This window comes from Calliphora vicina, chromosome 2 (genome assembly GCF_958450345.1).
Source record: "Calliphora vicina chromosome 2, idCalVici1.1, whole genome shotgun sequence".
Taxonomy (NCBI): domain Eukaryota; kingdom Metazoa; phylum Arthropoda; class Insecta; order Diptera; family Calliphoridae; genus Calliphora; species Calliphora vicina.
In genome coordinates this window covers 52,962,609-52,989,096 of record NC_088781.1, presented here as the reverse complement: position 1 = coordinate 52,989,096, position 26,488 = coordinate 52,962,609, and the positions used below count along the sequence as shown (strand labels likewise).

The window sequence follows — 26,488 nt, the reverse complement described above, 5'->3', positions numbered from 1 at the left end:
TTAACTATTAAAGATATTATAACAAAATTTGGAATCAATATAGACTCATATGTCCTTAAATCAATGGCATTTTTGAAATTTTTTATTTTCAAATATCGAAATTCCTAAAACGGGAAAAATGTGTTCCAAAAACTGAGTTTTTTCAGAAAAGTGCCTACTGTGAAGTTATTTACCGTGCGATAGTAAAAACACTTAGTAAGTATTTAAGAAACATATGGGCTTATACAAATATGGAGCTCAACCCGATTTTTTTTTAAAAAATTGGCCAAGTCTGGGGGGTGGTATGTCCGCTTAAGTGAGCCATGTTTTTCTTTACACGCTTTTACATTAAGTTATCTTTCCGGATCATATAAAAATTGTTCTATATATAGTCCCGAAAATTTTTTCTACAAAAGAAAAAATATATGAGCTTTTTTTGGGAAAAAAACGTAATAATACGGCCCTTTTTACAAGTTCCAACTTTGGATGCGTATAACTTTTTATAGGGAACAGATAATTGTTAGCAAGTTTCTTTTATTTTATTTAGAATTTTATCGCCAATATAGCTGATATTTTTAAAATAAATGTCGACCCTCTGTAGGCCCGCCATATCTAAAAAACCATAAAAAGATTGAGCAAAATTAAAATAAATCAATAAACCTGAATATATCTTCAACTAATAGAGTTGAAGACGATGGGTAGTCATCTTGACGCGATGTAGAGGCTTAAGTGCGATGAATCGCGTTGGCAATGCTGGAGGGGACAGTTTAACTTGAGTTGGCTGTCTCTGGCAGGGTCTCCCATTCCAGAAGGGCACGCGTTGAGCATGATACTAAGAACTACCCTCCCTTTGTCTGATAGCGTCTGTTCTCCTCTGGGGCGGCTATCAGATGTTATTTCCATCGAACCATTTTCCCCTCATTGAGAGGGGTGGTTAAGGTGGATAGTCCGGCTGGTCCGTAAGGACTCTTTAATGTCCGTCCGAAATCCACCAGCGTCTGTTTCCCATATTGGGCGGCTGGTGGTCTGCGTCTGTTTCTCCAATGGGGCGGCAGTTATCTCAACACCTGGCAGCAGGTATAAAATGCAAGTAATTGTCCATCAGGACTCAATGGAAGAGGATAAGTCATGCCCCATGTACCCGGTCGGGGGCTTCATAATCTCCGGGGACCCTACTCCCACAGCGATGGTTTCGGGCTGTGGTGAGTCGAATGCTACTGCAACTCAGGCTAGTCAGGTGATCACACCGGGCCAGACTAGTCTGCATGCTACTGGTGTCGCAAGAGGTCAATCTGGCATACCCAGATTGGCTGATTGTAAAAAATCCAAGGCAATAGGTGGTAGTGACCTAAGCGGCGAGGTACCTCTGGACTTCTCTCCAAGTACCTCCAAAGCCGCGAAAGCCCAAGTCGTCAAGGCGGCTAAATCCCCTGTTTCGGGTGCCTCTAAGGGGGAAGCGACTAAGTCGCCCCTCATGGATGCTTCCCATATGCCAATTGTGCGCTCAGGTCTTGTGAAGGAATCCTCCTGTCCTGAAGACGCATCACCCTGGCCAATCCCGGCTCTGAAACTAACCCCAGGCATAAAAACCCTGCTAGAAGGGCTGCTACCACCAGGCGTTCCGCTTACCGCTTTGTTGAGGCACTTGGCTCGAAAAAAATCGAGGACCTCACTAAGGAGCAACAAGCTTCGCTTTCCTGGGCGAAAGCCTATATTGCTGGTCTCAAGACCGCTCCTCCTTCTGCTGAATTACCAGCGGGGCCTAAACGGCAACGTTCAGAGGAGGATACAGCGACCAAGAGCCAGCAACCGGGACCTAAACGTCCCAAAGCGGCACAAAGGTCGTTAGCTAAATCCTTTAGCGAGATTGTCAAAGACAGTCTTGTTAGGGCGGTTATCGACCGGAGTGCGAATGACGGATCCATATCTCAATTGAATTGGGATATGGTGAAGCAAAAACTGGTAGGGGTGTTTTGGAAAGTTCTCAAAGAGAACCCAGGCACTCCTCCACAATGCGATGACGCTGGTTGGTACCAGGGTCACGTAAAACTTATGTCTTGTGTAGATGAACGCTCAGCGTTGCTACTAAAGACTGCCGTCGCATCACTGGGTGAGGTTTGGCCGGGGTCTAGGCTTGAGGTGGTATCTGTGAGTGAGATACCCCGAAAGCCTAGATCCATAGCTAAAATACCAGCTGAGCCATCTAGCCCGGAGGAGATCTTGGAGATCCTTCAGTGCTGTAACCCACAGCTTCCAACTCAAGACTGGAAAGTTGTTAAGGTTACGGACGCTGAGGGCTCTTCAAGGAAAGCGATCGTTGTCCTGAATAAGGACTCTTTGGGGCCGCTAAGGAAGGCACAAGGGAAGGTCTACTATGGATTTGGTACGATCATCCTGCGTGTCTACCGTAGCGACAACAAAGGCGATACATCCTCAGGTGATGTAAAGCCCATGCTCTCGGAAGAGGGCATGGATTGCAATGACGCCACTGATCCAGCCGACACTGAAGATACCAACTCAGTCTCCGAACTAGTTGGTACATTCTTTGAACGGATGGATGAGGTGGTGGACGAGGACGCCCTCCTGAATTCTGACCAGGAGGACGCCGACGTCACTATTGTAAAAATGGAGCATGGTGAGGGTGACCCAGATAAACCTTCACCACTCTAAAGCAGCATCAGCTGCACTGCTCCTCCGAATTGCTCAGAACGGGGAGGAGCTAGTCATGGTCCAGGAACCTTGGGTCCATCAGGACCGTATCTGTGGACTATGTTTGAAGGGCTATAAGCTCTACTTCGCTAAAGGCGCAGGTAAAATTAGATCCTGTATATTGGCTAAAAGCTCTTTGAAAATCTTCATTCTGTCTGATTACAGTAATGAAGATACAGTAGCAGTCTCATGGGAAACTAATGAAGGCTGTTTGTTATGGCTGATATCCAGCTACATGGCGCATGACCACGGGGAGCATCCACCAAACGATGATATCCGTAGTGCTGTGAAAAAGGCGAATGAGTCCAGGATACCATTGGTTATCTGTGCTGACGCTAACTCGCACCACATTGTATGGGGTAGCAGCGACACCAACACAAGAGGTGAGAGTCTTTTCAGTTTCATACTTAATAGTAGTTTGGAAGTAGTTAATAGAGGTTCAGAACCTACCTTCATTGTTTCAAACAGAAGTGAGGTACTAGACTTAACACTTGTGAGTGCTGAGCACCACAGTATGATTAACAATTGGGCTGTCTCCGACGACTGCTCTTTTTCTGATCATCTATATATTGATTTCAATATCAGTGTAACTTATAGGAATGATAATACCATTCTAAATAGGAGGAAGACCAATTGGGAGTTGCAGAGTGATGTACTCTCCCGGTCTCTACCAAACCCGCCCACTATTGAAAATAGGGACGATATTGAGGTAGCAGTTGAGGCACTTACAGAAGCGTTCCAATCAGCTACTAATTTGGCCTGTAAGCCGAATATCTGCAGGGGTAGGAATAAGCCACCCTGGTGGAACCCTGAGATTGCACACGCAAGAAGGGCGTGTCGTAAATTGTTCAACGAGGCAAAGAGGCTGGGTAACTGGCCGGAATATAAGTCCTCAGTGAACCACTTTAAGAACCTTACGAGGAATGCGAAAAGGAAAGCCTGGAGGGACTTCTGTAGCGGCGTGGAAGGATCCTCTGAGACTAACCGATTACGTAAAATTCTATCAACTTCACCGGTTGTACCAAGCTATATCCAGAAACCCTGTGGTAGATGGACTCTGAATAGTAAGGAAACACTTGAGGTCCTATTAGATACTCATTTTCCAGGTTGCCTTCCAGTCGATGATGAGACTATGAATGGGGCTGCCGATTCTGTTGCTCCGGGTGATAACTCTGTTCCGATAAACAGGGATAGAATCCAATGGGCAATCAAAAGCTTCGACCCGTTTAAATCTCCTGGGCCGGATGGCATTATTCCTGCTGATCTTCAAAAGAACGAAGAAATAGTTGTACCATGGCTCATTAGCATATACACAGCGTGTATTAGATGGACCTATATCCCCACATGGTGGACGAGATGCAGAGTAGTCTTCATTCCTAAAGGTGGTAAGGCGACTCACACTAAACCAAAGGATTATAGGCCAATTAGCCTTGCATCCTTCCTGCTGAAAACCCTAGAAAGGGTGATTGACGTATATCTGAGAATGACCATTCCGTCGGAACTCATCTCTAAATCCCAACATGCCTACACCAAAGGCAGATCTGTGGAAACAGCTCTACATTCGCTAGTTGGCTCCATTGAGGAGTCGCTAATACATAAGGAGTATTCACTTGTTGCCTTTCTCGATATTGAAGGAGCTTTTAATAATGTCAGGCCCGATGCCATCCTATCTGCGATGGATGAACTGGGAATTGATCTATGTGTTCGCCGACTAGTCGAAAAGATACTCGGTTATAGAGTCATTTGTGCTACTTTAGGTGGTGTAAGTGTTTTAAAAGTGGCCAATCGTGGAACCCCGCAGGGGGGTGTTTTATCACCACTTCTGTGGAATTTGGCTATGAATTCCCTGTTGATCAGGATGGACAACAGAAGGATCAAGACAGTCGCATATGCTGACGATGTTGCAGTTTTTATATCTGGTAAATTTCTGGACACAATATCCAGTTGTATGGAATCAGCATTAAGTACACTGAGTGAGTGGAGTATTTCATGTGGACTTAGTGTGAACCCACAAAAAACGGAACTGGTTCTCTTCACTAGGAGGTATAAGATCGATGACTTCAGACCACCTAGACTGAATGGAATCAGTCTTGAGATTAGAGATAATGCGAAGTATCTTGGCATCATTCTAGATAAAAGATTGTCCTGGAATTTGAATATTCAAAACAGGATTAACAAGGCTTATGTAGCCATCTACTCCTGTAAGAAGGCAATTGGTACAAACTGGGGTATTATGCCGAAGGGTATCAGTTGGATCTTCAAAGCAGTTGTTAAACCCATCTTGTTCTATGGAGTGTTGGTGTGGTGGCACGCCTTGGATAATGCTACTCACCGTAAGGCTGTGGAACGAGTTCTCAGGACTATTGCGATACTGATTACAGGCGCTATAAGGACTACCCCCTCTAAGGCACTTTTTACTATCCTGAACTGGTTACCAGTTGATTTGATGGTGATACAAATGGCTCTCAACTCTGCTGTGAGACTAAATGCTGGATGTTCGTGGTATGGTAAAGATCATGGGCACTCTAAGATACTGAACTACTATGGGTACTTACATAGTAATGTCGATTACTGCATCGCAAAACCATTTTTCGATATGCATTTCCATATTAAGATCCCGAATAGGGATTCATGGCAGCGCGGACTCTTACCCCCTGATGATGTCATAAGGGTATTCACTGATGGCTCAAAGAGGGGCAATAGGGTCGGTGGTGGTTTCTTTATTGAGAACTATGGGATTAAATCCTATTTCAGGCTACCTAACTTCTGTACGGCTCTTCAGGCGGAAATTACGGCCATTAAACGTGCATCCAACTGGCTGAGGTTTTATCAAATATCTGGTGATATATGTATATTTACCGATAGCAAGGCTGCCGTTAAAGGAATAGCGGGTGTCTTTACGACATCTAGGTTAACCGAGGAATGCCGGGTATCCCTTAATGAGATAGCGAGACATTCTAGGATAACGCTTATATGGGTCCCTGGCCACGATGGTAATCAGGGTAATTGTATAGCTGACGAACTGGCCAAAATGGGGGCGATGATGGATGATGATGAGATCGACCCCTTTTCTGGTATTTCCCTTGCTATATGCAAGATGGCTGTTCAGCGGACACTATATGAATCTGCACAAAGCAGGTGGACCAATGAGTCTTCCTGTGTTACAACGAGGTCTACTTGGCCCGTATATGATGCCAGCAGGACGAATCTACTTATGGAATTTCGTCGTAAGCAAATAAGGCTAATTGTCTCCTTCATTACAGGACACTGTATAATTGGGACACATGCTAGGAGATTGGGCCTACGGTATAATGACTACTGTAGGAGCTGCCATAATGAAGAAGAGGATGAGACGGTGTCACACCTATTCTGTCAATGCCCGGCTCTGATAAATCTGAGGGAACGTATCTTCGGAACACCATTCCTATCATGCTTAGATGAGCTATCAAGGATAAGTCTTAGACGAATCTACTCTTTCATCAGAGAATCTGGTTGGTTTAGCCTGGAAACAACGGACGTATAATTAATACCAAGATGTTTACCCCTTGGGTATCACAATGGGATCAGTTTTGAATGGACCCAAGTGAGCTGCTTGAAGAGTGGCTACCCATGGAACCTAACCTAATAGAGATAACCTACACTTGTAAGCATATTTTTTGTAGATCTTCTCAAGGACTATTTATATTTAAAATTTCAGCTCATTCGGATCATAAATGGATTTTTGGCGATTTTTTTAAAAAAATTTAAACCCGAGGTGACCAACTTTGAGGGGCTACGCACTGGTCCCCATTAGCGCTAGGAAACTGAATAAACGTAAATCAACTCAAAAACACCTCAGCTCAAACCATGTGAAATTTCGTAACAATATCTCCAATAGTTCCCAAGATACCGAATTATTTCAAAAAAAAAAAAAGTTTCTAAACCACTGTGCGTTGTCATGATGGAATATTATGGTTTCATATCTGGTCGCATATTCTGGGAGTTTTTCCGTCATTACTCGCTTTAAACGAATCAGTTGCGTTCGGTAAAGGTTCCCTGTGATTGTCTGATCAGATAGGACTCTTTTGGTCCCACGAAAAACAGTAAAATTACCTTAGCGCCATGAATATTTGGCTTTGGTGTCGATTCGGGCTTCATATACGATCTCTTACGCTTCGGATTATTATAAGTAATGATTCGCAAGTAAATCGATGCAAAAATCATTTTTTTTTATACCGTCAAGCATCATTTCGGACATGAAAATCGTCTTTCAAGGTCTCTCGGTTTCAATTCATATGGTACCCTGCTTTTGGATGAATCCTGCTGCACGCAAACGTTTTGAAATTGCTGCTTAAGTAGCTCCCAATGATTTTCCAAGCTCTTGTTGAGTTTGACAACAATGTTCATGGAGTAATGCCTCCAATTCTTGGTCTTCAAACTATTTTGTCTCGTCTGGCCGATCTTTGTTTTCCACACAAACCATATCTGGCACATTGAAACTCATGAAGCACATTCACTATAAGATTCGGTGAGCAATCTGTGTGCTTCAGCGGCAAGAAATAAAGCTGAACTTACTGCATATGACGGGCGATTCGTTGTTACAAAATTAGACATGTTCGAAGCAAGAGAGAAGAAATGACAGATATGTTCCCTTCAAAAGATACGATATCGTTTGTAAATTCTACATTTTTTAATCAATATTTCTCTTAAAAAATTCAGGGCTGTATTCTCTTAGGCCATTTAATGTTTTTACTTTGAACTCAAGGAAACAGTGTGAAACCATCTCAATTTTTATTTGAAAGATTTTTATTGTTCTCTTATCTCTTCTCCTCGGAGTTTTTCTATTACCTTTCATATCAAGGAATATGATCAAATATTTACAACAATTGGTCACTCATTTTTATTATTTTAGTGTTATTTTGGAAATGCGAGAACAAACGTGTCAAATTCATTGCAACAAGGATATATCCAAGGATATATCCTTGAATAGTACATGTTCGGTCGATTCTGCACCATTTGGATTTTACTTATCCTTGCTTATTTCCAAATGATACATGTTTAAGATTTTAAAAGAATTGAATTGTATTTAAACATAAATCTAAACATGTATCTAAACACAAATATAAACAAAAGTATATAATAGTCTACTTACTGTTTGCTGCAATGGAATATAACAGTCAACAGGAAAGTAGGAGAAATGTCTATAATAAAAACATTTATTAGTAAATAAAAAAATTGAAATTAATAAATACTTACTGTTCAGTAGACATCTTTAAAAACAAGACGTGTTTTTATTAAACAATTTTAAAAAGGAAAAAGATTTGCCCAACATTTTGTTGAATTTTACCTTAAAAAATATTAAGGTTTTACATTTTGGCGCCCGAGCAGGGACATATCTTTTTCATTTTGTTAATTCGTAAATTTATTACGATTTAATTGCTTTATTTTGTTAAGTTTATACAAAATAAAACTTTAAACTTATTGCTAAAATATTGCATAAGTTTTTACACACGTCTTGTACAGATATTGTTAACTTTTAACAAACGTTACCTACTTGAAACACCATCATCTTATCCTGATGCCTCGCTGCCGCTGTCGTTGCCGGAATTGTAGAAGCAATCACCAGGAAAGTAACACGGATTCAGGCCTGTCCGATACCGAGGTAAAGTGCAACTAAATTTCGTGAAATTTCAACCTACAATCTGTAATATAGTCAGATTTAGAGATAATCTTGTAAATTGCTCAAAATTATTTAACTTGCCGTTTCTACGGGTAAATTTCACGAAATTACATTGCACTCCATTTGAAATTACATTTTTATATAAAAGTGATATTAGCCTAAAAGAAAAACAAGAATACTTCAATTTTTTACGAACATAAATTCACTTGTACATACGTACATTTCAGCCATTTTATAAACTGCCACGATCGCAACCGAACGATCAATATACAAAGTTGTTTAATCACATCAAGTTTTACAATTATTTTATTTTTAATTAATTAAATTTCTTTTTTTTTGCAATTTTATTCGCGAGTGTTTATTTGTTAAACAATTTTTCAATTTGTTTACGTTTTTGTTAAATACATCGATTAATATTTGTCAGCTGTTTGCCTGTTAATCGAGCTATCACAAAAGGTGGTGCCAAGTTTATTTCCACAAAATAGTTACACTGAACAAAAATAGTGTGTGTGTTTACCTTTTTGGTTAAACTAAAAATAAATATATTGAATAAAATTATTTATAATTTGTGAGAAAAATTAAAGGAAGTTTTAACAAACAAACTAATATATATTTTAACATATTATTAAACATTTGATTATATTAAAGTTTGATGAATAGAATCTTCCTAATAATTTTTTATAACTGGCAATACTCTAAATTGTTTAATGGTGACACCGGCTATAGTTATCGATTTTTCTTGAAAAACATACCATCCCTAAATAATAAATAAATAAAAATAAACAAAAACTCGTGTATAAAATTAGAAGAAAAAATTGTAAAATTCAAAAATTTAAAATTGAAATTTAGAAAATACAAAGAAATATAGGAAAATCAACTGTGAAGTGGAATTGGCAATATATTGCCATTATATTATTTCTTGGAGGCTGAAAGTGGAAAAGGAATCTGTGTACATGTGTGAGTTTGTGCTGAAGATAGAAAATTTCAGGTATTAATTTTGTTTTAATTTGAAATAAATTCAAACCTAAATTGTGCTATAATTTTCAGTACAAGTTTTTACAAAAGTATTTTTAGTATTAAATTGCGGAACATTTGTATTTAACATTTTATCATTGAGAATCTGTACTATTGACATATATTTAAACATTATATTTAAATAGTACAAGGCCTATTGTCTTTTCAAAAAAGTTTTATAAAATATTGGTTTTTTATGAAAATTCATTAGAAATTTTGTTACGCTTATTACTGCTATTTGGTTTAGTAAAAGAAGGAAAAAAGTACATCGTTTCTGTTGAAAGTTATACCTATTAATCATAACATGGTTGGTAAAAAACACCAAAAAGATCCCATTCCAGATAATATGGAGATTTTAGTTCAAAAAAAATCCAAAGTTATTGATAGCATATCTAGAATCCGACAATCTATTATATCAAAAACAATATCATTCAATACCTTTGAGATAGATTGTCGATTGGAAATATTGCAAGGTTATATTACTCAAGCTATGGAATATCAGTCAGAGTTGGAAAATTTAGATCCTTCGAATAATGACAGATCCGAGCTTGAAGATCTTTGTGTGTCAACGAAATCGTTATTGCTAAGTTTACAAGCCAAAAATAGGAATCCAAGTTTTGCTGACACTTCATTTAACATGTCGGCTCACCATTCAAGGTTACCAAATATGCGATTGCCAAAATTTAGCGGAAAATACTCTGAATTTAAAAATTTCATGAGTTTATTTGAGAATTTGGTTCATAACGATCACACACTTGCTGATATTGAGAAATTTAATCATTTGATTTCATGCTTATCCGATGAAGCTTTGGGTACAGTAAAAGCTTTCCAGATTTCTGAGGAAAATTATCCAAAAGCTCTAAGCAGCCTAAAAAAGGTTTATGATAATGAATGCCTCATATTTTTTGATAACATTTCAAAGCTGTTTGATCTCCCTGAAATACAAAAACCTTCGGCTTCTGCTTTGCGTAGCATGATTGATACAGTATCAGCCATTTATGACTCACTATTATCAATCGGTGATGACAAAAAGATTACAAATGCAATATTAATTCATTTGGTTATGTCAAAAGTGGATCCAGTCACTAAATCTAAATGGGAAGAACATTTAGATTTTGAAAATCTTCCATTATGGAGTGAATGTGAAGCCATTTTGAATAAACGCTATCAGCATATTGCTGCAGACGAATCTTCAAATTCAAGGCTTAAATCCACAAAAAGTAAAAATGAAAATCCATCGAAAAAATCTTCAAAAACATCACTAGCTTGTGTGAAAACAAAACAATCAGCTGATAAATGCTTATTTTGCAAATCTACTCAACACAATATTTACGATTGCCCCTCCTTTGCCGCGGAACCGGTTCGTCAAAGATTTGATTTTATAAAATCCGTTCCTGCGTGCATTAATTGTCTTAAAAAGGGTCACACTGTATCGAGATGTAGTTTTAGGAAATGTGGAATTTGTAATGGTTCCCACAACAATCTTCTACATCGTTTTGGCAATGATTCTAATGTAACAACTAATAATCAAAACATTTCAAATTCTTCTGATCGTCCAACAACATCTCAGGCCTCAATTAATTTTTCATCTTCTGACGATAATGTTATTCTTGCAACAGCATTGGTCAAAGTAAGAAGCAATTCAGGTGACTTTATTTTGGCTAGAGCATTATTAGATTCTGGATCTCAGACGAATTTAATAACTGAAGAATTGGCTCAAAGACTTAGACTAAAAAGAGAGGGAGGTAAATTGAATTTGAATGGCATCGGAAAATCTAATTCAGTTGCTAAGTCAAGTGTTGAAGTGACTATGAAGTCAAGAGTGAATAGCACACAATTCAATTCGAAATTCTGGATATTAGGTTCGATTACAAGCTATCTACCTGATCGTAAGATAAATACAAAGGATTGGGATATTCCGAAAAATATTGAATTAGCAGATCCATGCTTCTACAAACCACAAAAAGTGGATATTCTAGTTGGTGGTGAAATTTTCTTCGAGCTACTCTGTGTGGGTCAAATAAAATCTACATACAATATGCCTATGCTTCAAAAAACTACTCTTGGTTGGATTGTAGCTGGGAAATGCAATCAACCAAAGGGCACTAGCTCAAATATTTGTTACGTAAATGAACTGATTGAAAATGAAGATTATGTGGATACCGTTGTTAGAAAATTTTGGGAGCTAGAAGAGCTACCACGAGATGTAGTTATGTATAATGAAGAGCATCGAGAATGTGAGAAAAAATTTCGGGAGTCAGTTAAACGCTTAGACTCTGGTCGATTTTTGGTTTCTTTACCATTTAAGAAAGATTCAAATATTTTAGGATCTTCCTTTGATACTGCTAAGAGACGATTTATATCCCTAGAGCGTAGACTTTCCAAAGACCCAACAATGCGAAGTATGTATCATGAATTCATGAAAGAATACATCGAATTAGGCCATATGTCTGTCACTGACAATAATATTCCAAACTATTCTCACTACTTTATCCCTCATCAATGTATTTTACGTCCACAAAGCACAAGTACTAAACTTAGAGTAGTTTTTGACGCGTCAAGTAAAACTACTTCGCATACGTCTTTAAATGACTTGTTAATGGTTGGACCAACTATACAAGAGGAGCTATATTCAATATTAATTCGCTTTCGGTTTCATAGATATGTTGTAACTGCTGACATTGAAAAAATGTACCGTCAGGTTTTGGTCAGTGAGGCTGATAGAAATTATCAGCTTATACTTTGGAGAGAAAGTCCTTCGGATACATTGAGAATATTTCGATTAAATACAGTAACTTATGGTACTTCATCGGCTCCATTTCTCGCAATTAGGTGTCTTGTGTACCTAAGTGATTTATACCAAAATAGTTTACCACTCGGCGCCAAGGTCATTCGGACTGACTTTTATGTTGATGATTTAATAACTGGCGCTGATAATTTAGTTGATCTCATAGAAATTAGTGATCAAGTTACAGAAATCCTTAAATCTGCTGGATTTAAATTAACGAAGTGGTTTAGAAATTATTCAGATGATGAAAATAGTAATCACATAGAAAAACTATTAATAAATGATTCAGAAACGTCTAAGGCATTAGGAATACATTGGGTTCCGAAGAGCGATTCATTCACTTTTCATCTGGAGGATACATTTAGTAATCTACGAGCAACGAAACGGAACATTTTATCAGTTTCTTCCCGGCTCTTTGATCCTCTCGGACTTTTAAGCCCAATTGTAACCAAGTCTAAAATGCTTCTTCAGGAGCTTTGGCTTCAAAAACTAGATTGGGATGAATCTATCCCCATGCGATTGAATACAACATGGGAGAATTTTAAAAGTAATTTATTAAAAATAGAATCAATTTCAATTCCCAGATTTGTCCAAACAACATCAACAGCTAAAGTGCAAATCCACGGATTTTGTGATGCATCGATAAGAGCTTATGGGTGTTGCATATATGTACGGAGCACAATTGAAAATAAAACATATTGTAGACTGTTAACTGCAAAGTCTAAGGTAGCTCCAATTAAAACCAAATCTCTACCGAGACTTGAGTTATGTGCCGCTCATTTACTGGCTAAACTGTGGACTAAGTTAAAAAATATGATAGAGTTTGAAATTGAAACTATAAATTTCTGGACAGATTCAGAAATAACATTGTATTGGATAAAAACACACCCTTCTTTACTTACAACTTTTGTTTCAAACAGAGTCGCAGAGATTCAGGAATGTACAGTTCATGTAATATGGCGACATGTTCCAACGAAACATAATCCTGCTGACATAGTTTCACGAGGGTGTGATGTGGATGAATTAAAAAATTCAATATGGTTCGGTGGGCCTGCTTTTCTGTTAAAAGAATCTTCTGAATGGCCAGTTAGTAAAAACATTAAACTGAATCCCGAACAAGAATCTTTGGAAAAAAGAAAATCCACTGTTTTATTGTCAATGAAGAATAAAAATGGTATAGAAGATTCTACGAACACTTTCATTAAACTTCTAAAAAATTATTCCTCTTATAATAAGATCCTAAAGATTATGTGTTTTGTTCTCAGATTTGTCAATGGTACCAGGAAGTTGAAAATAGTTAAGTTCAAGGTTCCCACAGCCAAAGAAATAAATTGGTCTTTTCTGAAAATCGTGGAGATCATACAAATGGAGTATTACAGTGACGAAATTCTTAAATTGAAGAAGTCTCAGATATTACCATCCAATATTCAAAGATTGACCCCATTCATTCACAATTTTACTGAGGACGGTCATTCCTTTTCCCTCATAAGAGTGGGAGGCAGATTACTCAATGCTCCATTACCTTATGATACAAGATTTCCACTCCTATTACCTAAGGGTATATATTTCGTCGAGATATATCTAAGACATTTACATATTGCTAATTGTCATGCCGGTGCCAAAGCTATGATATCGTTGTTAAGAGAAAAAATCTGGTTAATAAATGCCAAGGAGGAATGTAGAAGAGTGGTTCGTAAATGTGTGCATTGTTTTCGATACAAACCAAAATTAATGTCTCAAATAATGGGAGACTTGCCCACCGATAGAGTGAGGGCTATGCGTCCATTTTTAGTTGTCGGCGTTGACTTTTGTGGACCTGTAAATGTATCACTAAGAATTCGTGGAAGACCACCAATAAAAATGTATATCGCGGTATTTGTTTGTTTTTCTTCAAAGGCAGTTCACTTGGAGTTAGTGTCTGATTTGTCAGCTAATGCATTTATTTTATGTCTTAAAAGGTTTGCTGCCAGACGAGGAATGCCCAGGAAGATTCATTGCGACAATGCAACGAACTTTGTAGGAGCCAGCAGAGAGTTGAAGGAGCTACGGAAGGCGTACGAGGATCAACGGGACGCTCTGGTGTCATTCGCAGCATCAGTCGAAATCGAGTTCAGCTTCATTCCACCCCGAGCACCTCACTTCGGAGGTCTATGGGAAGCTGCTGTGAAGCAGGCCAAATACCTGCTTCTGCGAGCAGTAGGCAACGCATCTCTCAACACCGAAGAAATGGGAACTATGCTCGCAGAAGTGGAGGCGGTGTTGAACAGCCGACCCATAGCACCGCTGTCACCAGATCCCAACGACGGGGAAGCACTAACACCAGCACATCTGTTAATAGGCGGGGGTCTGCGTTCGCTGCCGCCAGGATCAGAAGAAGGCGTGAAAGGCAACGTGCTGAAGTCTTGGAGGCGATGGCGACTACTCTCCGGACTCAAGGAGATGTTTTGGCAAGCTTGGTCCAAAGAATATATACTGGGTCTACAGCACAAGGTCAAATGGCAACAGCAAATTCCCAATCTGCAGGTGGGCGAGCTAGTGATAATTCACGAAGACAACCTGCCACCCCAGGAGTGGTTAACCGGCCGAGTCGTAGCCGTAACCGAAGGCAAGGACGGCAAGGTGAGGGTGGTAGAGATACGCACAAAAAACGGCGTATTTAAACGACCCATTCAAAAACTCGCATTATTGCCAATGAATTGAAGACCTGTGGTCCTTCAATGGGGCCGGGATGTTCGGTCGATTCTGCACCATTTGGATTTTACTTATCCTTGCTTATTTCCAAATGATACATGTTTAAGATTTTAAAAGAATTGAATTGTATTTAAACATAAATCTAAACATGTATCTAAACACAAATATAAACAAAAGTATATAATAGTCTACTTACTGTTTGCTGCAATGGAATATAACAGTCAACAGGAAAGTAGGAGAAATGTCTATAATAAAAACATTTATTAGTAAATAAAAAAATTGAAATTAATAAATACTTACTGTTCAGTAGACATCTTTAAAAACAAGACGTGTTTTTATTAAACAATTTTAAAAAGGAAAAAGATTTGCCCAACATTTTGTTGAATTTTACCTTAAAAAATATTAAGGTTTTACAGTACAGTTCAAAGCAGTTTCAATTTAATATTTCCTGAACAATAACATCAATACAATGGTGAAATTTGTTGGGATCACAATCATGATGGGGATGACAATTTTCATTCCAATAAAAAAAACTTTTTTTTTTAGTTTTCTATTTATGACCAATGATGTTGACAAAAACATCGATTAGACATTGATCTTGGTTAAATCAGATGTACAAAATTACAATTAGATGTAGAAATTAAGCTTTCAGAACTTGACGTTATAATAAAAACGAGGAAACTGATTCGAAATGCCAAAAGGCGAGGTCAAAGTACTAAGGCACGTACGAACTTTAGCAATTCCTTCGTGCTAAAGTTCTTACTGCTCTCCGGACTAGCTTTTGGCCAAAGGAGTAAAGGATAAAGTTAACTCGGACTAATAGCATTCTTTAAGATCGCACTACTTGAATTCATTTAAATGCAGTGTCATCAAAAGAGTTCAAGATTACTTCAGGGATGAATTATTAGCTTTATCAGGATCTTGTGACAATTTGGCGTGATGCGAAAAGAGTCGATTTCAATAATCGGAAGAATCAATGTTGGTATTTTGATTATCACAGCTCATGTTCCTTCATCTGTATTTATTGGTGGTGTAAATATTATGGAATTTGTAGTTATTGATATGAATACAGTGTGCGCTAGAGTAAACCCGTTTTTCAAGACCATTGTGCCACCAAGGTATGTACCTCTTCGGCCTCCTTGACTTTAACTGAGAACTAGATTTGAAGGCAATACCAATGTTTGAACAATTCATTTGCCTCAAAATCAAAATTTCCGCTGTGCCAAATATTGAGATTCTATTGAAATTATCAGTAATACCTAAGTGAAAGCGAAAGAGTTCCCAATTCGTATTTTTGGGATTTCGAAATTTCACTTACAACGTCAAAGAGTTTCTTATGGCTTAGGATAGGTTATTACTAGATAGTGTGAGATCCGAAACCTCCTGTCTAATAATATTCCTTGTTTGATATAAATATATACTTATATTGTAGTTGCAAATGAATTCTACACCATTTTGCATTGAAATTGAGAAAATTCCAAATGAAATTGAGAATTTCCATTTGAAATTGAGAAATTCAATTTTAAATTGAGAAAATTCCAAATTAAATTGAGAAATTCAAATTGAAATTTAGAAAATTACAAATGAAATTGGGAAAATTCCAATTGAAATTGAGAAAATTCCTAATGCAATTGGGAAAATTTTAAATAAAATTGAGAAAAATTATATAAATTATTTTAAACTAAAAATAACAAAATTAACGATTATATCAGATGTGGAAAGATGTGGTGGTCTGGATAGAGAGACCAATTTCAATTTATTTTGTCGTAAAAAACATGGTTGGTCTTGTGTTGGATCCCGAACAGTTCTTTTGATACCTACTTCCCGTGGCCCCGACATCCACCTGATAGGTGCAATTGAACAATGCCCCTTGCCACAGTCGTTTATGTGAAATTTTCGACAACTCTCCAGCAACACTTTTACCATTGAGTCCCTATTCACCAATACTTAACCCTATTGAAATAATTTGGTCCAAAATCAAAAGTATTGTGAAGTCAAGGATGAATATACCAACCGTAAATCCTCCTAATGTAGGAGAGCAGAGGATTCTCAAATTCTCAATTTCAATTTTCTCAGTTTCATATTGAAATTCTCAATTTCATTTGGAATTTTCTCAATTTGAAATGGAAATTCTCAATTTCATTTGGAATTTTCTCAATATCATGTATAATGTTATCAATATCAATGAAAAATGGTGTAGTAAAAACTCACCCCGTTTGTTGATGTCACTGCTTCCCCAAACCGTATGCTGAGCATTGGCATCTCAGCAAATAATCCATCCTAGGTTTCTATTTTGGCAATATTCTACCAGTTTAGAAACCTCTGATGAAGGCGCTATTACATGATCGCTTGGCATGTCGGCAGAGGTAATGATCACTTCGTGTTCGCCTGCTCTCTATAGGATATTTGTCCGTATCGCCACAATATCCCCAAGAAGGAATTCTGAAATGTTGAATTATATTAGATCTTTCCTAACAAGGATTGCCGCTATGGGCTTAGTCGCATTTGAATTATGGCCTTACTTTTTCTAGCTGTCGGAAAGATCAGTGTTTCTTTCTCTGCGGAGGCACTAAAGCCCTTTCGTGAACTTTTTCCAAAGCTTCTTTTTAAATTTAGGGAGTTTGGCTTGGTCGCTGGAAATTTTATACCTTTCCACGAACTGGTTGGTTCATCAGAGGACCATTTTTGGTCAATAATCACCCCTATCGCGAATCAATATTTCACATGAAATATTCCCATTTCTCGTTCATCAACTTTGTTCACGTGAACAAATTCCCCATGTTGTGAAATTTTGTAAGCAATAAATTGCTGTTACGTACAAAATGAACTATTGTGAATGAAAAGTTCATGGGAATATCACGATAGCAATTTTCCCTTCGAGGGAAATGGATATTTCATAAGAACAAAATTTCACTGTTATTGCCGATAGGGGTGATTGTCGTTTTGGTCTTGACGAACCACTCCCCTTGTGTTGGATACGTCCTTATTTTGCGTATCGGGCTTGGTGAATGTAACAGAAAAAGAATTGGTTGGTCTAATTGCATTTTACAGCACTTAATGTCCTCTGTGATAGACGCTGTGTGTCTTGTTATGTCAGTCACTTTCACCCTCTTGGGTAGATCATTCGCTCCATTCTGGAGAATTACGGATTCTTCGCCTCGTATTCCCTCTCCTTCAAGGAGAGACAAATCAAAGTCTCTATAGTCGAATTGATATCCAACAGAAATTCTTTCGTCCATATTATTAGTACTTAGTAAAGATAAAAGGTTACCTCCCCTTCATTATACCTGCTTTCCTCGTCCTCGTCCACATCCATTTTCTTCTTCTTGGGAGTCTCCGAAACTTAATCGTCTGTCTTCGTCTTCTTCACTTTGTCCTTTGCCCAATGTGATACTCCTTATCCTTCAGTTTGAAGGCCGATATAGGGTCAATTGCAAAGGTAATTTCAGCAATGCATGATTGTTTGGATGTTACGGGATTTACTTTTCTTAAGTCTTATATTAGTTTCCACCTTTACATTTCCAATCAAAAGGTGCATCAACGTTCCAAATTTCAAAGACTCTGGGTTCCAAATCGGAGCTGCTCGTTGTTTTGAGTGCACAATTTTCATTACAAGTAGCCTCCAAAACAATCATCAAATAAATTATGGTTCAGCATTTCGAATTGAATGTTCCGGTTGAAAATCTGAGATTTGTTCAAACAATATTTTGGACAAACGTCGATGCTAGCTTCTGTCATAAGTGACGGGAAGTATACTTTAATTTTACCTTAAGAAACATGACGATCTGAGAGTATCAGGTTCTTACGATTTCTCAGAAAACTACAGCTTTCAGACAACCTACTACTAAAAATCAAAACAAGTTATTGAAATTTGTTGAACATCGTCGCACGAGAAGTATTTTTCAAGCGTCTGAAATAAATACCAATAACACTAGTATGACAAAGCGTAGTAAAATTATTAAATATTTTCAATAAAACCCAACTTGGTCCGACAAAAAGTTGGCCAAACAATCAAAGGTCTGCCGTCAAACTGTTTCCAATGTTATTGAAAACATACAAGGCTCAAAAAGTTCCTGAGGGAACTCTGCTAAAAATTTAGAGGCCAAAGACAGATTACGGAAATTGAAGTCAAATTTTATCAAAAAAAATATAACTGCTGCATAATGGATGTTCTGGAAAATTCTTCGCAGCTTCTGGGTCAATATTTTTATGTTGCTGATGCACCAGCGAATGTTGTAGAATAGTTTGGGACCCAAAAGCAGAAAATGTTCCTAAAAAGTTCTTGGTTCTTGGCAAGCAAGTTGCAGTTGCGGCAAAAGAAACCAAACATTTGTTACAAAGGGTTCTATAAATACCGAAATTTACACCAAGAAATGTTTACAAAAGAGGAAGCTTCCATTCATAAGACTTCTTAATGTGTCCACTTATTTTTGGCCTGATTTGGCATCCGTCACTATGGTAAGCAGGGTCTTGAGTGGTAAAAGAACAATAATGTGGTATTTGTACCAGGAGAGGCCAATCCTCAAAACTGCCTGGAGCTAAGGCGTTTTGGTCTTGTTAAAAGAGAATTGAAGAGCACAAAAAAAGTGTCCAAAAGTGTGTTAGATTTTAAACGGAGATGGACTGTTCGAACAAAGTGATAGAAAGCACTATAAAAACCTTAATTGAAGTGTTTCCGGAAAAGGTTCATAAATTCATCACTACTGATTAGAACTACAAAAATTTTATTTTTTGTAAATTGTAATAATAATTTCAATCAAATAAAATAATAATCAAAACTGTAAGTTTAGTGGTTTCATTTTTATTAATATATACCTTAATACCAGAACGATCTAATCTCAATTTCTAAACTCATGAATGCCTATCAATTGTTGCAAATCATTCATAGTTTTCAACTATATAGGTAAAACACTTAATATGCATATAATTAGGGAAAGGAAGTAGCTCCAGCTGCCGTTTCAAACTTTTTATTTTGCCAATTTCCCCAAGTATGTCTTCCAATACAGAACATAACGAGCATGTGTTTTGAAAAAGAATTCTTTCCATATGATAATTCCGTCAGTACTTTATTAATGATCTTTTGATGAGTTGTATGTTTATTATTGTTGATGTTTTTTTTATTTTATTTTTGCATTTGTTTTTTGCCACTTTTACTAGAAGTGCTAGTTTTTGTTTTAGTTTTAAGTCTTTCTTTTGGGTCTTTTTACTTGAGTAATTAAGGTCGTCGTCGTCGCATTTGATACCTCTACAAGGTGCACAAAGCCATCAAACAATTCATTACAACTCATTGTCTTTTCAAAACGAATATTATTAGTTTTCTATTGTTGTACAAGACATACGAGTGTTAAGTATTTCTTTTCTTTTATTTAATTTTTGTTTATTCATCATACTACCTACCCTGCATTAAAAACAAAAAGTGTAAAAGTTATTTTACAAAACAAAAGAATGAAAAAAAAACCATAATAAAAGTAAAATTTATGCACACATTAAAAAACAATTTACAAACGCCTATTTTTTTTTGTTTTCTTCTTTTTTCTAAAACTATAAAAATGTGGAAAAAAATGTTAATTATTGTTTGGTTTTAGAGTTTAAGTTCAAATATCAAAAAAAAAAAAAAAAAAAAAAAAAAAACTAGACAGCACAAGTATAGAATACCCACTCACTCGCATTTACAGACCAAAGCCGTTAATAAAAGCTTTGCAAGAAAAAGAAAAATCTTTTTTCTGCTTTAAGATGTTAAGAAGGCGTGTTTTTATCATCATTTTCTTTTTGTTTGTTTGTGGAATCTTAATCTATTGCTGCCATACGCTGCTGCTGCTCTGGTCAAGAATTCCACAGATAATTTGTACTATTTTAGATTAAGTTTCTTTTTCGTTTTAACTTGAAAGTTTATTTTGAAAAATCTTCTCATATTTTCCCTTGTTGAAAGTGAAAAAGTAAAAATATTTTATTTAGAACAGAGGAGTGGTTGGTCAATGAGTGGAAATTTGGTTCAGTTAGATAGTTCTTCACTTTTCATAAAAAAAATCCACTTACATTTTGTCTATGTAGGTAGAACAGCCAGTCTTCAATAGATCCAGATCACTTGGTTCCATTAATTGATCACTTTATGTCATCTATAAGAAGAAGGAAGAGAGAAATGTCCCAAGCCATAGTAAAACTAAACTTTATAGATGTTGCTATGTACCAAGTGGATTTGTTTATCGGTCTGTCTCCAATATAATCAGATCACTTGGGTCCATTAATTGATCCATTAGTTTTACCTGTAAGAAAAAGCTGTATAGAGAGGGAAAGAATGGAAACAAAGAAAAAGTAGGGAGAGAATTGTGGCGTGACATCGTCATACTCAGCCGTTACTCCTAATAAAGGAATTTATCTTTTCCATATCGATATATGTCATTTCAGAAAAACATTCGGATGAATCGTCTTCCCTTAAACATAAGTCATTTGATTATAGTCCAGCCTTCAGATATGAGTACTAATTTTCAGTGTTCCGTGATCACAGCTAATATGTTACTTGCGATCTTAGTGGATGCGACCAATCATATAGATCTAGCTATGTACCAAGTGGATTTGTTTATCAGTCTGTCTCCAATATAATCAGATCACTTGAGTCCATTAATTGATCCATTTGTTTTACCTGTTAGGATATGGGGAGTAGAGTGATTGAGGGATGGAAGGATGAAATCAGATCGATATTGGATGAATCGGGTAAATAGTCCAATAATTCTGGCAAAAGTAGGGTAGAAGGGGACCATACGCCACTTTTTTTTTGAGGCGATCTCGAATTAAAACCACAATACATATTCATAATTCGTTTCTTGTTTCGGATACTTAGAAATGTTGGCTTTAGTTTTGATCAATTCAATCTTGCCTATCTCATCTTCATATACATATTTTTTTAACATTTCTGTACTGACCAAAAACGGAAAAACCGCCCCACCTATTGGGTAAATACGCCAAAGGGATGGGGCAGATTTGTAATTTGTAAAATATGCCCCTATGGCGAATAATCCCCCTTCTACCCTACTAATTTGAAGTATCTTGGGATCACAGTAACAATGCCACATCTTTGCAGGCTTTGTAATACGTATGGTCCGGTCCTACCTTAGCCATTATAGATTCTTGTAGAGTAAATTGATTTGTTTACCCATCTAATTTGTGCCTCTTCGAAGAGATCATAGTCACAACGAATATCTATGCCCTCGTGTGGAATACTCGACCCTTCTTTACCAGATTATCAGCAATAAAATTGCCAATGACGCTCCCATGTTCATGTATCCATGTCGAATGTCCGACATAACTGTGATGTACTCATGCACCTTATAGCAGCCATCAATGTGCAGAATCGTAATAATCTGGAAATAAATCTGCCATTTCTAACTAACCGATCCGATTGACATGAAATTTCACGATGGAGCCTCAAGACTCTTCAGGAGCGGTGCTGTGGTGTCACATTAGACATGCGAAATGTTTAAACGATTGCGAATTTATTGTGGTTTGTCTAAAATTAAAGATTTTAATATTTTCTTAAAGCTCGATGAAGGTATATTTAAAAATTACACGGAGAAAACAGATTCTTTTCCATTTATTGGGTGTATGATTTCGGGATTTTTCCCATCTTTCTGACAACATATGGATTCCGAGCCAAGAACGAATCAATCCAATATCGGATACGCTCTTCCAAAGTGAAGCGTATCTCATAGAGAGATTCTGCATCGATTAAAACAAATACTAGTCGGACGAGGCAAGGTCACTTCATTATAAAACTTTTTAATAGGTATTGCAATAGGTACCGTGAAATAACTCCCCACGAAAAGATGAAATAACACCCAACAAATTTTTCATACAACTTTGGACTTATTTCATTATGAAACAACTCCTAACGCATAGGAAGTTATTTCATAATTTTTTGTTGGGACTTATTTCATAATGCAATAACTCCCAATGAAACAACTCCCAATGAATTTTTTGTTGGGTTTTATTTCATTTTATTTTGGGAATTAGGAGTTATTTCACCGTATTGGGAGTTATTTCATTTTTGTTGGGTTCTACTTTGCAAAAGCAGAACCCATAAATATTAAAAAATGGCTTCACTCAGAAAAGTTTTTTGCATTGCCGGCCTTTGGCCGATCGCTAAGGTTTTCTCCTCTGGTGTGTATCTAAAACTGGCTTCGCTCAGAAAAGTTTTTTGCATTGCTCAAAGGCTTTCTCCTCTGGGGTGTATCAAAAACCGGCTTCGCTCAGAAAAGATTCTTTTTACATCGTCGGCCTTTGTCAGGTTGCAACGATTTCTTAATCTGAGCGAAGCCAGATTTTGATTGTAATGGATTCATTTTTTATCGCAAGTAATGATTTTGAATCATTGATAATTTTTTTTATAGCTTTCAAGCATCATCTCGGACATTCAAAATCGTTTTTAAAGGTCTCTTAGCTTCAATTCGTATGGTAATTAATTTCCGTTGTTTTGTATTAATCCTGCTGCTTGCAAACGTTTTGAAATGACTGAGTGAGTAGCTCCCAATGATTTTGTAAGCTTTTGTAGAGTTTGACAAAAATCTTCATGGGGTAATGCCTCCAATTCTTCATCTTCAAAAATTTTGGCTGGCCTGGACTATCTTTGTCTTCCATGCCAAAATCACAACTTCGATGAAACATATTCACCATAAGCATCGGTGTGCTTCAACGGCACTTTTTTTAAAAATCAAAGATGTTAAGCAAAACTTCCCGCATATGACGCTTTGTTGGGACAAAATTCGACATTTTCGAAGCAAAAAAAACGTTGTTGTTTACACTATGATATTCAATAACTAAGTGAGAATAAATGACAGCTATGTACCCTTCAAAATGACATATAAGTCCGTTTAAAATCGAACACACTCTCGAACATTCTCTTTTATAAAGGCCCAATATCTCTTCACTGGCCTTAGCTACAGGCAGTTTGTTGGATTTGCCTCTCTTGATACAAATACCATATTATTGTAGTTTTACCACTCAGGACCTTTCTTACCATAGTGACAGTATGCCAAATCAGGCCAAAAATAAGTGGACATTATAAGCAGTCTTATGAATGGAAGCATCCTCTTTTGTAAAAATTCATTGATGTAAATTTCGGTATTTATAGAGCCCTTTGTAAGAAATGTTTGTCTTCTTTTGCCGCAACTGGATATTGCTTGCCATACTAAGAACTTTTTGAAAAAAATTTTCTGCTTTTGAGTCCTAAACTTTTCTACAACATTCCCTCGAACATCAGCAACATACAAATATTGACCCGGATGCTGCGAAATATTTTCCATACGTACGTTTCGTCATCCATTATGCAGCAGATATATTTTTTGTATAAAATTTTATCTAAATTTTTAGCAGAGCTCCTGTCAAGAACTTTTTGAGCCCATATGTTTTTAAACCTGAATTGGCTTTAATTTTTCGTACCAAATAGTCCGAGTACTGAGCTAACCGGACTGTTTTCCTACCGGAAGTGTTGGGAGCTCTTTTTAAAATACTTTCTATTTATTTCCTTTAGAACCATTCCTTCTACCTGAACCAGGCTTTCTATCAACGGACAAGTTCTTCCAATACTGTTTAATAGAATTGGAATCAGTTTGAAGGCAGACCTTTGATTGTTTGGCCAACTTTTTGTAGGATCAAGATGGGTTTTGTTGAAAATATTTAATAATTTTAATATGCACTTTTTTCTGGTCACTCATTTCAATCAGATTAACAACAAATTAATAAAATTGACATTAAACATAATAACTGACATGCTTTACAAAGGTAACTTGAAAAAAATCAAATAATACTTGCGTTAAAAGTTTTAATGAAAAACGTGTGTCAAATATTTTTCGATCTCAGTCCTTATATTTGTGGAAATATTTGAAAAATTAATTGAGAATCACATGAAATATAGCAAACAATTTTGTCCCTAATTAGCTGGACACCACTGTATATATGGATTACTAAGTAAGTCATTAATATAAATAATATGAATATCTAATGATAGCTATTTCAAATACCTTTCCATAACAATTCCGACCTACAATGTGTCAAAATCGGGAAAGATAACAGGATTGGTTTTTACTAAAATTTTGTATCATACAATTTTGTTTCAACCTAATTTTTTTATATAATAATTTTTTTTCCAAAAACTACTTTTAAACTTTATCTAAAAGTATACTCTTGTGAAGGGTTTATACGATTCGGCATAGCCGAATGTGTATATATCTTTCTTGTTTTTACCAATATTTTGTGTCATTTTATCTCGGTTACCCTGTTTCAATATGCAATTTTTCTAATTCTTCTTCCTATTTTTTTTTCTTAATTTTTTTTCGCTTTTCTTGACATCTGCCCAAACAATCATGCAATCATGTAAAAAAAAATTCTATGCAATTCTTTTTGTTTGTTTGCATTTTTATCTCTCTAAGCTTGACATTTTGATGGATGTTCAAACATTTGTTTTATTGTCTTCAATTCTAATTCAAATACATGAACTTGTAACTTGTGCTCTCCAACATGCATGTTGTACTTGTACTCTGATGACAATATCTTGATATACGACCAGTTTTTTATCTACAAAGGTTGTGAAGATTTGTTGAAGAAATGAGAAAAAAAATAAACAAGAAATTGAAGAATCTAAAAGATCCCTTTGAATGAAAAAAAAACAAAAAATAAAAAAGTTGTAGCAAAAGAAAATAGAATATGTAGAGAAAAAAAGTGGAACTGACAAGTTAGTTTAGCTTGAGATTGCTGTCAAGATTTTGATGGTTGTGATAGATATAGTTGTTGTTGTGATACCCTACTGGATCGGAAATATTAAGTGTTTGAATACTGTCAATTTAATTCTTAAGAGACCAAAAAAAACACCCGTGTCTCCCAGTTTTGCCCAAAGTCATGCACTTTTTTATGGGCCCCCAAATATTTGGGGCCTCGGTGTCTTTTTTGTAAAAAAGTGATAAATTTCTCAGGCTAATATCTTGCAAACAGTTCGGAATTTTGATTTAGTCTCTCAGTTGTAACCCTTGCCATAAAGAACAAAATTAGTGAACATATAAAGTCAAAAAAAACTTCCATCTTCAAGATCAAAAGCGCAAAAAACTTTGGTGTCCGTATATGGTTATATTTCCATGACTTAAAAAATTACACACAGTGTAACAGTATAAACTGAACGAAAAGCAAGTGACTTTGTCATTTTGACGCGCACCTTAGTATCTAAAATGTAGCATCCAAAAATTGGAGTATCTAATAGTCACCTCAAAGCTGGTGAAAACGTTGTTGATCTCATTCACGCCTGGTTAAATTAGAAATAACTTACTAAGAATGACTGTTTCCTTCTTTAAAAATTAATCAAGTCTTATTGAAATATATAGTCTAAATCGACCGACTGTAGTGGCTCCAATTCTAATTTATGACATTTTGATGAATCTACAAACATTTGTTTTAATTCCAACATTCATCTTAAACTATTGCTGCTACCGTGATAAAGCGATATTTGTTTGATACTTATCGTATCGTCTCTATCTGTTGTTGTTTATGTTGTTGTATGGCAAACAACAACATAAACTTTAAAGCCCTTTTTTATGCTTGACAGGAAGAGGAACAGCAACCAATAGAATAAAAATCTAGGAAAAACTGGAACTGACAAGTGTGTTAAG

General features: G+C 36.5%; 2 protein-coding genes across 2 annotated transcripts; both read left to right on the top strand.

Annotated features, from left to right (window-relative positions):
* Window positions 1-1,063: 1,063 nt before the first annotated feature.
* LOC135950450 (uncharacterized) lies at window positions 1,064-3,709 on the top strand. Its single transcript, XM_065499994.1, has 3 exons — window positions 1,064-1,443; window positions 1,518-2,789; window positions 2,854-3,709. The coding sequence occupies exons 1-2, from the start codon at window positions 1,064-1,066 to the stop codon at window positions 2,647-2,649; spliced, it is 1,512 nt and encodes a 503-aa protein (XP_065356066.1). The 3' UTR covers window positions 2,650-2,789; window positions 2,854-3,709.
* Window positions 3,710-9,665: 5,956 nt separating this feature from the next.
* LOC135950449 (uncharacterized) lies at window positions 9,666-16,371 on the top strand. Its single transcript, XM_065499993.1, has 3 exons — window positions 9,666-11,763; window positions 14,170-14,768; window positions 16,273-16,371. Exons 1-3 carry the CDS (start codon window positions 9,666-9,668, stop codon window positions 16,369-16,371), a joined length of 2,796 nt encoding a protein of 931 aa, XP_065356065.1.
* The last annotated feature ends 10,117 nt before the right edge of the window (window positions 16,372-26,488 follow it).